Source organism: Podarcis cretensis (genome assembly GCF_951804945.1).
Source record: "Podarcis cretensis genome assembly, chromosome: 3".
Taxonomy (NCBI): Eukaryota; Metazoa; Chordata; class Lepidosauria; order Squamata; family Lacertidae; genus Podarcis; species Podarcis cretensis.
Window position 1 is genome coordinate 47,867,097 of NC_137172.1, and position 10,926 is coordinate 47,878,022.

The window sequence follows — 10,926 nt, forward strand, 5'->3', positions numbered from 1 at the left end:
GCAAGACTGGGCTTCATAAAGCTCTTTTTCAATGCAAAAATGAACTTGGTAACAGAAGTGAATCCATTAAAATGAAGTATACCTTCTTAAATTGTGGCAATCTGTGTGCACCAAAGTGAACTGAGGCTATAGTCTTACCCACTTACCTGTGACTAAGCCCCACTGAAATCCAGGGGGCTTACTTCAGTATAAACTTTTATATGATTGTGCTGTAAATGCCCTTAAGATTGCTTAATAAAGCAACACATATCACTGAAGAGACGACCACAACTATAAAAGCACTCAGGAGGTAGTTACAAAATGCCGATATATGCCCTAAATGTTATTTGATTTCTGTAACTATTCTTTTCAGGGAGTATTTAATTTTTTGCTCTACATTACAGGTGCTGCTACCACGTCGTCATCCTCTTCCTCGCCTTCTTCCAGTTCCATTACAGCAGCAGTTATGTTAAGTTTAGCAGATCCACCCATGTCGAGTTCATCACAGAATGGAATGTCAGTTGAGTGCAGGTGACAGCAAGACTTGCCTAAGCACTTTGCACTTAATGGCTGCTGAGGGCCACTTTTTATACTGCACAGTGGCACAAAATTCAGACAAGCACTATTTTGTATTTAAATTTTTTCTTGACAAGCTAACTTTGCACTTAAGTGCACTTTTTTTGAAGAAAAAGTACAACAAACTGCTTTTCCTCAAGCAATAATTGTTTCCAACTTGTCTGGGAATTGTGTGGTGAGTTGAAGGCCTTCCACTGTGGCAAATGAAGGCTGTTCACTGCCAGTAGAATGGATACGGTAAGCATACAGTTGTTGGGTAGGCCTGATTAATGTGTTAAAAGTGGCTTACTGTTCACCTATTCCCTGGTATTTTGTTAAAGCTGGAGCATTTGATATTTTTCCATTATTTAGGAAAAATGAACCTATTTTCATTTTTACAAGACAATTGTTTTTTAACTAAGTCACCTTACGGTGGCTATAACTGTACAAGTCAAGCACATGTAATTTAATTCCAAACCTGCCATCAATAGGATGTTTCTCATCAGACCTGATAACCAAATATAAGGATTCTGTTTAAAAGGCTGACTAATGTTTACAGGTTTGAATTAGGCTAAATAGGTTACTGTGGGTTTTTAAATAACCCAGGAATTGGAATGAAACTACTGTACTTTGCCATTTTTCTATGAATCAGTATTTTTTTTAATTTTGATAAAAATACATTGTGAAAAAAAGAAGAAAATGGCTAACAAACTGTATTAAATCTTAATGTATAAAGATTGTATTTAGCCAGTTTAAAGTGTATATTTATTCATAATGAATTATAACACTTATATTTTTGTGTTTTCTTGTAAAAGTTTCTTTTCAGTTAAAGCAACAAATATTTCATTTGTAATGCTTATTTTATTATGAGCTACAACTGAGAGGTCTTCAAGAAGGAGTAAACTGTGTTAATATTATACATGGGTGTCGAGAAGAACATTGCCACAGAAGGGATAGTTGTTTATAATATAAATAGCTAACTGAGTGGTAGATACTTTTTTTTTTTAATTGCCTTGTACAAAACCCCAAATCAACTCAACTGTTTTCACTTCTATTGACTTTATGTTGTATGGATCCCAAGCCCTCTCTCAGTTGGCACTTGTATTTAATTACACAACTTTGTAAGACATTTGTATATTGCGGAGTGTTCATTCAAGCTATTTAATACCTGGCACTGTTAATACACAGTACTTTATTGTACAGATTGTTTTACTGTTTTAATTGTAGTTCTGTGTACTTTTTTTGGCTGGGCTTATGGGGACTGGCATGTTTTTCTTTTTTCGTTTTATTTCTTTTTCTGGCAATACAACATGTAAGAATTTCAAACCTTCTGTTTGTAGATGCTAGAGTGTCAGAATCTTTACATTCGACTTTTCTAAGAAAAGCATTTTCAGTCTTAGTAGTGTGTGCTTAAAAGGTAACTGATTTTATTGGAAATGGTTTCAAGCTATTCAGATATGTACAGGACTGTAAAAAATTGTTGACAAACATTGAAGGAAAGACATATAAAGAAAAGCTATAAAATATATATTAGGTTCTGCAGACAATGGAATTATGTAATATATTGTATAAATGTAAGCAAAGGCCTCCGAAATAAAATGCCATAGTTTGTGAATATTGGATTCTGTTTCTAACAGTTTAATTAAGACATTTCAATGTCTTCAGGATTACCAGCTATAAATTCAGTTTAGCTAATATATTGGTGGTTACCTGGGGTTTTTTGTTTTTTTTTTTTTGGTAAACATTTCTATCATTTCCCTTTCGATTCCATACAGTATAGAGAAAACAAATGAAATATAAAACCAGAGCAATAAAAAAAACCATAGATAACAAAAGTATTTTAGTCAGTTATACCAAGTGTAAGTTGGGAGCAGTTGTTTGGGAGCAAATCATCATACAAATGTACCTCTGAGCCAAATTTCAAGTTAATCTAATCTACAATGTTGGTACCATTGTCATTGATGATGCATTAGATTCCACAGATCTTGTTGAGGCTTGCTAGGCAGCCATTATTTGTGCTTGCAATCAAACCCGCTTTTCCAATTCCTTTGGCATATGCAGAAGGCTTGGAGGAGAAACAAGAATTTCTCCCATGTGCACTGTGGCTAGGAGAAGGTAAAAAAACAGCAGGGTCCTTCTCACTGTTTATCCTCTTTGCAAAGCAGAAGTGAGACCTACACCTCTCTTCCAGGCCCTCTGGCACAGGCAGAGACATTTTTGCTGGGGCAATTTAACTTTTAAGTATCTGATGGGCTCTAATATTTACTGTTTTGGTTATTAGTTGGTAACATTGGATTCCATTGCAGACACTGATGTTGCACTCACTCACACCAGCACCTAACAGGATCTTTAACTGTAAAAATGTCTAACACACTACAAAATGCTGTTTCATGTGCAGTACACCTAGGAATGTCCCCTTGCCCAGCACACCATTGATCAGAACATACTATGGTTAAAATAGGCTGACACCTTCTTTACCTCAATGGACTGATAATGTTCCAGAACAGTTGTTGGTTATGGTTTTGTTCAGAGAGGCTACTTGCTGTAGGTTCTCCTATGGTTGGGCTCAGTCCTTAGAGCTCCCAAGAACAGAAGCACGGCTAGCGTTCTTGATTTGTAGAATTTGTCTCACACCCTTCATCATAGATCATTTGGGGGCAGGTGACAGCTTTTAAAATTACGTTTTACATTAACCCAGCAGAAGCATCAAACAAGCAAGAACATAAAACAAAATACAGTACTGCATATTGTCTTGAGATTTTAAATGAATATATATTTTTAATAAATAAGCAGTTCAGTACCAGAAAACAATCAATCCATCTGTCATCATGTTAATCCACAGGTCCATACATCTAAGATACTCGAAAGGCCTGGAAGAACGAGGAAGATTTTACAGCTGGCGCCGAAAGTGTAACTTAAACTGTTATTTGTGCATTGCATCTGTTTACAATTGTGGTATATAAAGAGCTGTCTTTTAATTAATTATTACAGATCCTCTTGATGTCACCTTTGCTTTTCTTGGCACCCTTCTGTTTAAAGCCAGATACAAGAGTGCTGGGTTGGATGAGAGTGTTGGGTCAGAAGGTTATGAAGAAGGTCTACAGTAGGTGTCCAGCCTTGCCATGTGTGGCCCTCAAGTACTACAGTGGCTACAAAGTCATGTGGTGTAACTCACCAGGCTCTTACTGTCCCCACCCCCGAACAGGCACTGGCAGCAATCCTGTGTAGGTGCCACTCTGTTCTCATTCTGCTTGCGTGGCAGCAGATTAGAATCCCCAAAATGCATTGCCTAATGTGAACTTAATCATATTATCCGGTAGCCTAAAATGGTATCCACTCAAATGGGGATCTCGGGGGAAGGGGAGAAATGAAGCGACTAGAGGGGAAGAAAGGAAAGCTAGGAGGAAGAGGAGATAAAGCAGAGCAACAGGGGTAGGGGGACGGAGCAATCGGAGGGTGGCACAATGATCAGAAAAGAGGAGCAACAAGACACCCACCCACAGGTAGAAATGGAATCCCATAATATAGAGTCACTTGAACTTGTACAGTTTTTATATGGGATGTGCCCTGCCATCAAATCACATCTCCATGGACTGAAACATAAAAATTGCAGACCACCACTTTCAGCACCACTATTATCAAAAACATATGAGAAACAAGTCTTGATCAATCCTCATGATTTTTACACCATCTAATCATATTACTCTGTTTCCATATGTGTTCTGTGATTTAATGGTGGTGATGTTGGCATCCTATGTAATGCTCATAAAGATCTACAAAGATCCACATTTCTGTGCCATAGTAGCACTAGCATGTACTGGATATGTGATTTTGCAGTTCAGTATAAGTTTTAATTTGATGGTCAATTGGGGGGACACCTCTTGTAAAAGACATGACAACTGAATATAATCAATTTTTAATCTACTTTATCCAACTTTTGCCTAGACTTCACAAAAAACGCTGTGTCTCCTCTGTCTGTGAGGGCATGGGATCAGTCACCCACAGTTGACTAGCTGAGCAACAAAGCCACTTCTCCCTCTTGCTCACTTCCTCTTCCCTGCCTGCCTGCCTGCCTGCCCACAAAGCAGAGGCAGCCCTGTTGCTCCATTCCTCACTTGGTGGAAGGGGTCCTTCCTCAGAGTGAGGCATTGTGGGTGAGGTCACCCAGTGACTGCCTGTGCTGCCACCACTTAGTCACTATGACTGTGTCAAAAGATTGGTTTTTAAACTTCAGGTTCTGTCAAAAACTTGATTTGTTGTCATCACAGCAAAGCAACATCAGGGGGTATCTCTCGTTTCCACCAGCTCCCCTACCACATCACAGCCTGGGCCTGCAGGTCCCCCAGTTCCCATGGGTGGCTTTTCTGGAGCTGCGGCAGGAAGGAGGAAGCAGAAATGCCCTATTCTGTGAAAAGTTAAATTGAGGATCAAGCACTCAAATTTCCCCCCAAAGAATAGTATTTTATTGAAAATGAGTCCTAAAAATTCAGCCTAACTTCACAGGAGATTTCAAGTCTTAAGCCTATTACTGCAGACATGGCTATATATCACTCCTTATGCTAAGAAGTTTACATCAAGTGGATGGTGCTCTTGCATCTTGCACTGGCCTAATTACAGCCCATGGCATAAGAGATAAACCACCGCCACCCCAATGCTTTTGTAGCTTAATAACAGTTTAACCCAGTAGTTTCTATTATGCTACAATTAAAGACAAGAGCCAGCTTGAGGGTGATGTGCTGGAGCTACTGGCAATCCTTGCAGACTCTACCTGAGTGAGTTCCAAATATTTGTTTCTTTGCAACACAAGGAATCAGGAGCAGCCTGTTTTTACCTAAGTGTCCTCTCCAGCTTCCAGTTTTAATGCTGCAGCTAAGTCCCTATTATGACCATAGCTTAGATAGCTTTCCTCACTGGTGGTGGGAGGTGTGCTACCTATTACAAGATTCAAAAACATGAATGGGAAAATCTGTGCTTTCCTCTTAAACAACAAAACTTCTTTAATCCTACCACCACAAGTGTATATGTACCGTACTTTGTAGAGTATATGACTTACTAGCATCAGAAACTGAATTTATTTTGGTGGGAGTAAAATGTATCTGATTTATGTGTGGGTAATTAACAAACCCTTCATGGATCCCTTCATGGATCACTGCCTTGCCGTGGCGAAGGGGCTTGAAGAACTCAGAGAAGCTATGAACTATGCCGAGCAGGGCACCCAAGATGAACAGGTCATAGTGGAGAGTTTTGACCAAACGTGATCCACCTGGAGGAGGAACCGGCAAACCACTCCAGTATCCCTGCCAAGAAAACTCCATGGACAAAGACAACAGGCATATAAAGGTTATGACGCTGGAAGATGAGCCCCTCAGGTCGGAAGGCGTCCAACATGCTACTGGGGAAGAGCGGAGGGCAAGTACAAGTAGATCCAGAGCTGATGAAGCGGCTGGGCCAAAGCCGAAAGGACGCTCAGTTGCGGATATGCCTGGAAGCGAAAGGAAAGTCCAATGCTGTAAAGAAAAATATTGCATAGGAACCTGGAATGTAAGAACCATGAACATGGGTAAGTTGGAGGTGGTCAAAAATGAGATGGCAAGAATAAATATGGACATCCTGGGCATCAGTGAACTAAAATGGACGGGAATGGGTGAATTCAGTTCGGATGACCATCATATCTACTACTGTGGGCAAGAAACCCGTAAAAGAAATGGAGTGGCCCTCATAGTCAACAAAAGAGTTGCAAAAGCTGTACTGGGATGCAATCTCAAAAATGATAGAATGATCTCGATACGAATCCAAGGCAGACCTTTTAACATCGCAGTAATCCAAGTTTATGCACCAACTACTGGTGCTGAAGAAACTGAAATTGACCAATTCTATGAAGACTTACAACACCTTATAGAAGTGACACCAAAGAAGGATGTTCTTCTCATTATAGGGGATTGGAATGCTAAAGTAGGGAGTCAAGAGATAAAAGGAACAACTGGCAAGTTTGGCCTTGGAGATCAAAACGAAGCAGGGCAAAGGCTAATAGAGTTCTGTCAAGAGAACAAGCTGGTCATCACAAACACGCTTTTCCAACAACACAAGAGACGACTCTACACATGGACATCACCAGATGGGCAGCATCGAAATCAGATTGATTATATTCTCTGCAGCAAAAGATGGAGAAGCTCTATACAGTCAGCAAAAACAAGACCTGGAGCTGACTGTGGCTCAGATCATCAGCTTCTTATAGCAAAATTCAAGCTTAAACTGAAGAAAGTAGGAAAAACCACTGGGCCGGTAAGATACAATCTAAGTCAAATCCCTTATGAATACACAGTGGAAGTGAGGAACAGGTTTAAGGATTTAGATTTGGTGGACAGAGTGCCTGAAGAACTATGGATGGAGGCTCGTAACATTATACAGGAGGCAGCAACGAAAACCATCCCAATGAAAAGGAAATGCAAGAAAGCAAAGTGGCTGTCCAATGAGGCCTTACAAATAGTGGGGGAGAGAAGGCAAGCAAAATGCAAGGGAGATCGGGAAACATACAGGAAATTGAATGCAGATTTCCAAAGAATAGCAAGGAGAGACAAGAAGACCTTCTTAAACAAGCAATGCAAAGAAATAGAGGAAAGCAATAGAATGGGAAGAACCAGAGATCTGTTCAAGAAAATTGGAGATATGAAAGGAACATTTCGTACAAAGATTTCCATAATAAAGGACAAAAGTGGAAAGGACCTAACAGAAGCAGAAGACATCAAGAAGAGGTGGCAAGAATACACAGAGGAATTATACCAGAAAGAAACGGATGTCTCATATACCCCAGGTAGTGTGGTTGCTGACCTTGAGCCAGACATCCTGGAGAGTGAAGTCAAATGGGCCTTAGAAAGCACTGCAAATAACAAGGCCAGTGGAAGTGATGGTATTCCAGCTGAACTATTTAAAATTTTAAAAGATGATGCTGTTAAGGTGCTACACTCAATATGCCAGCAAGTTTGGAAAACTCAGCAGTGGCCAGAAGATTGGAGAAGATCAGTCTACATCCCAATCCCAAAGAAGGGCAGTGCCAAAGAATGCTCCAACTATCGCACAATTGCACTAATTTCTCACGCTAGCAAGGTTATGCTTAAAATTCTACAAGGAAGGCTCAAGCAGTATGTGGACCGAGAACTCCCAGAAGTGCAAGCTGGATTTAGAAGAGGCAGAGGAACCAGAGACCAAATTGCAAACATGCGCTGGATTATGGAGAAAGCTAGAGAGTTCCAGAAAGACATTTACTTCTGCTTCATTGACTATGCAAAAGCCTTTGACTGTGTCGACCATGGCAAACTATGGCAAGTTCTTAAAGAAATGGGAGTGCCTGATCACCTCATCTGTCTCCTGAGAAATCTCTATGTGGGACAAGAAGCTACAGTTAGAACTGGATATGGAACAACTGACTGGTTCAAAATTGGGAAAGGAGTACGACAAGGCTGCATTTTGTCTCCCTGCTTATTTAACTTATATGCAGAATTCATCATGCGAAAGGCTGGGCTGGATGAATCCCTAGCCGGAATTAAGATTGCCGGAAGAAATATCAGCAACCTCAGATATGCAGATGACACAACCTTGATGGCAGAAAGTGAGGAGGAATTAAAGAACCTTTTATTGAGGGTGAAAGAGGAGAGTGCAAAATATGGTCTGAAGCTCAATATCAAAAAAACGAAGATCATGGCTACTGGTCCCATCACCTCCTGGCAAATAGAAGGGGAAGAAATGGAGGCAGTGAGAGATTTTACTTTCTTGGGCTCCATGATCACTGCAGATGGTGACAGCAGCCACGAAATTAAAAGACGCCTGCTTCTTGGGAGAAGGGCAATGGCAGGCCTAGACAGCATCTTGAGAAGTAGAGACATCACCTTGCCAACAAAGGTCCGTATAGTTAAAGCCATGGTTTTCCCAGTAGTGATGTATGGAAGTGAGAGCTGGACCATAAAGAAGGCTGATCGCCGAAGAATTGATGCTTTTGAATTCTGGTGCTGGAGGAGACTCTTGAGAGTCCCATGGACTGCAAGAAGATCAAACCTCTCCATTCTGAAGGAAATCAGCCCTGAGTGCTCACTGGAAGGACAGATTGTGAAGCTGAGGCTCCAGTACTTTGGCCACCTCATGAGAAGAGAAGACTCCCTGGAGAAGACCCTGATGTTGGGAAAGATGGAGGGCACAAGGAGAAGGGGGCGACAGAGGACGAGATGGTTGGATAGTGTTTTCGAGGTTACCAGCATGAGTCTGACCAAGCTGCGGGGGGCAGTGGAGGACAGGAGTGCCTGGCGTTCTCTGGTTCATGGGGTCACGAAGAGTCGGACACGACTAAACGACTAAACAACAACAACAACAAATTAACAAAAGCTACCAGCATGAGTTTGACCAAACTGCGGGAGGCAGTGGAAGACAGGAGTGCCTGGCGTGCTCTGGTCCATGGGGTCACAAAGAGTTGGACACGACTAAACAACAACAATTAACAAAAGTATCAGCTGGGCGCCTAGATTCAAAATGTGATGCTTTGCATGTCTGCTTACAGTTCTTGGCTACTCTGCCTATCCCTCTTGCAATGAACAAATCATACACTGTTAAGTTTAAAAGCTTTACTTAACTATAGCCAAAGGTCTGGTTCATACATTATTCTGTGCAGCAGAAAGTAGAACACTGGTAGATTACTCTTGGATGCAAAATACCGCATATACTGTAGTCTGAACTACATACTCTCAAGTTCAGACACATCCATCTATGGCAAGAAGAGATTGATGAAAGGAACAGAAGCAGCTTCACTCCCTAATGGAGAAGAGGGGGCGTGGCCTAGCTCAGTCTGGGAACAGAACTCTCTGGTCTTAATCCCTTCATGCACTAATTAGCACTCCTGCATAGCTGTTTGACCACTTGCTTACCTTAAATAACTTTCTTAAGTTACTTCTTACCTTCACCTTTAAGCACCTCACTATGCTCACAGCCACACAGAGAGTTTTTGCTTATTTATTCAAATAATTTAAGGACCCCTGGACATTTAAGTGATTACCTATGACATCGCCTTACCCACACATGACCACTTGACTGTTTCAGTTGGTGGAATTGGCACTGCTACAGGTGCCAGATAATACGTGTCTCTTTTTGGTGCCTGCTAAAAACATGTTTTTAGACAAGTCTACTCAGACGCTTAGAAAGTTGAGGTTATTTTAATGTTCTGTATGTTGTAAAGTAGGGTTGTGATTTTTTTCTCAATTTTATTGTATTGTCCTTTTGTAAACCACTCCAAGGGTTTTTTGTTTTTGTTTTACAATCAAGCAATGTATAAATTTTATGAAATAACTAACCAGATGTAACAGCGTCCTTTAAAAATCCAGCCTGAGCAAGGAAGTTGTGGGAAGACCAAGATGGGCTGGGCCAGCTGGTTGGGGTTTGGAGTGCTTCCACTTTCGCAGGACAAGAGCTGACACAGGCTTCTGTTGACTTTTAACTATCGGATTTGTACTGTTCTGAAAGTCAAACAGGGACTGTGCCAGCGCACAGCTAAAGAAACTTTATTTGCATCATGGACTGCAGGGGACGTGCGAACAAGAGAAAACCTCCAACCCAGAGATCAGGAGACTCTGCTTATCCCTGAGATTTTTCCTCCCGTTTATGTCCAGAGGACGCAAGTGTGGTACTGCTTTGAATTAAACTACGGAGGCAAAAGCAGACGAAATAAAAGTAACATGGGCGGGGCTTATTAGTGCTGGAGGTTGCCGGTCAGAAGCATGCTGTAAAGTTATGAAGAAAACCATCTTATTAATTGGATAGAGAATTTCCGGGTTTACCCTGGAAACCGTATGTTTGTCTATCCATTGGGATTTTGTGACTGGATAACACTGCCTCTACACAGAAACAGCGGCAAGTAGTGACAAAGATGGCAGCTCCTTCTAATTCGTATACTGTATTAAATTGTCCTGCTAGTGTCAGAACCAATGCAGTTCTTCATTGCACCCATCTTGCACTTTAGGACTGACGAAACCGTGGCTGGGGAAAATTGGCTTACAATAGCCCTGCAAGGCAGTCCAATCTTAGGTAAAGGTAAAGGTACCCCTGCCCGTACGGGCCAGTCTTGCCAGACTCTGTGGTTGGTGCGCCCATCTCACTCAAGAGGCCGGGGGCCAGCGCTGTCCGGAGACACTTCCGGGTCACGTGGCCAGCGTGACATTGCTGCTCTGGCCAGAGCCAGAGCCAGAGCCGCACACGGAAACGCCGTTTACCTTCCCGCTAGTAAGCGGTCCCTATTTATCTACTTGCACCTAGGGGTGCTTTCGAACTGCTAGGTTGGCAGGCGCTGGGACCGAACGACGGGAGCGCACCCCACCGCAGGGATTCGAACTGCCGACCTTTCGATCGGCAAGCCCT

At 41.8% G+C, this 10,926-nt stretch overlaps 1 protein-coding gene across 5 annotated transcripts in view; it reads left to right on the forward strand.

Moving 5' to 3' along the window:
* Positions 1-2,149, forward strand: part of ARID4B (AT-rich interaction domain 4B) — an 84,163-nt gene extending 82,014 nt beyond the window's left edge. For all 5 annotated transcript variants that reach the window (XM_079971804.1, XM_079971802.1, XM_079971803.1 and 2 more), the window contains one exon: positions 384-2,149. In XM_079971804.1, the coding sequence (XP_079827930.1) occupies positions 384-514 (131 nt within the window). In that variant the 3' untranslated portion in view covers positions 515-2,149. The remainder of the gene's footprint in view (positions 1-383) is intronic.
* Positions 2,150-10,926: the final 8,777 nt, after the last annotated feature.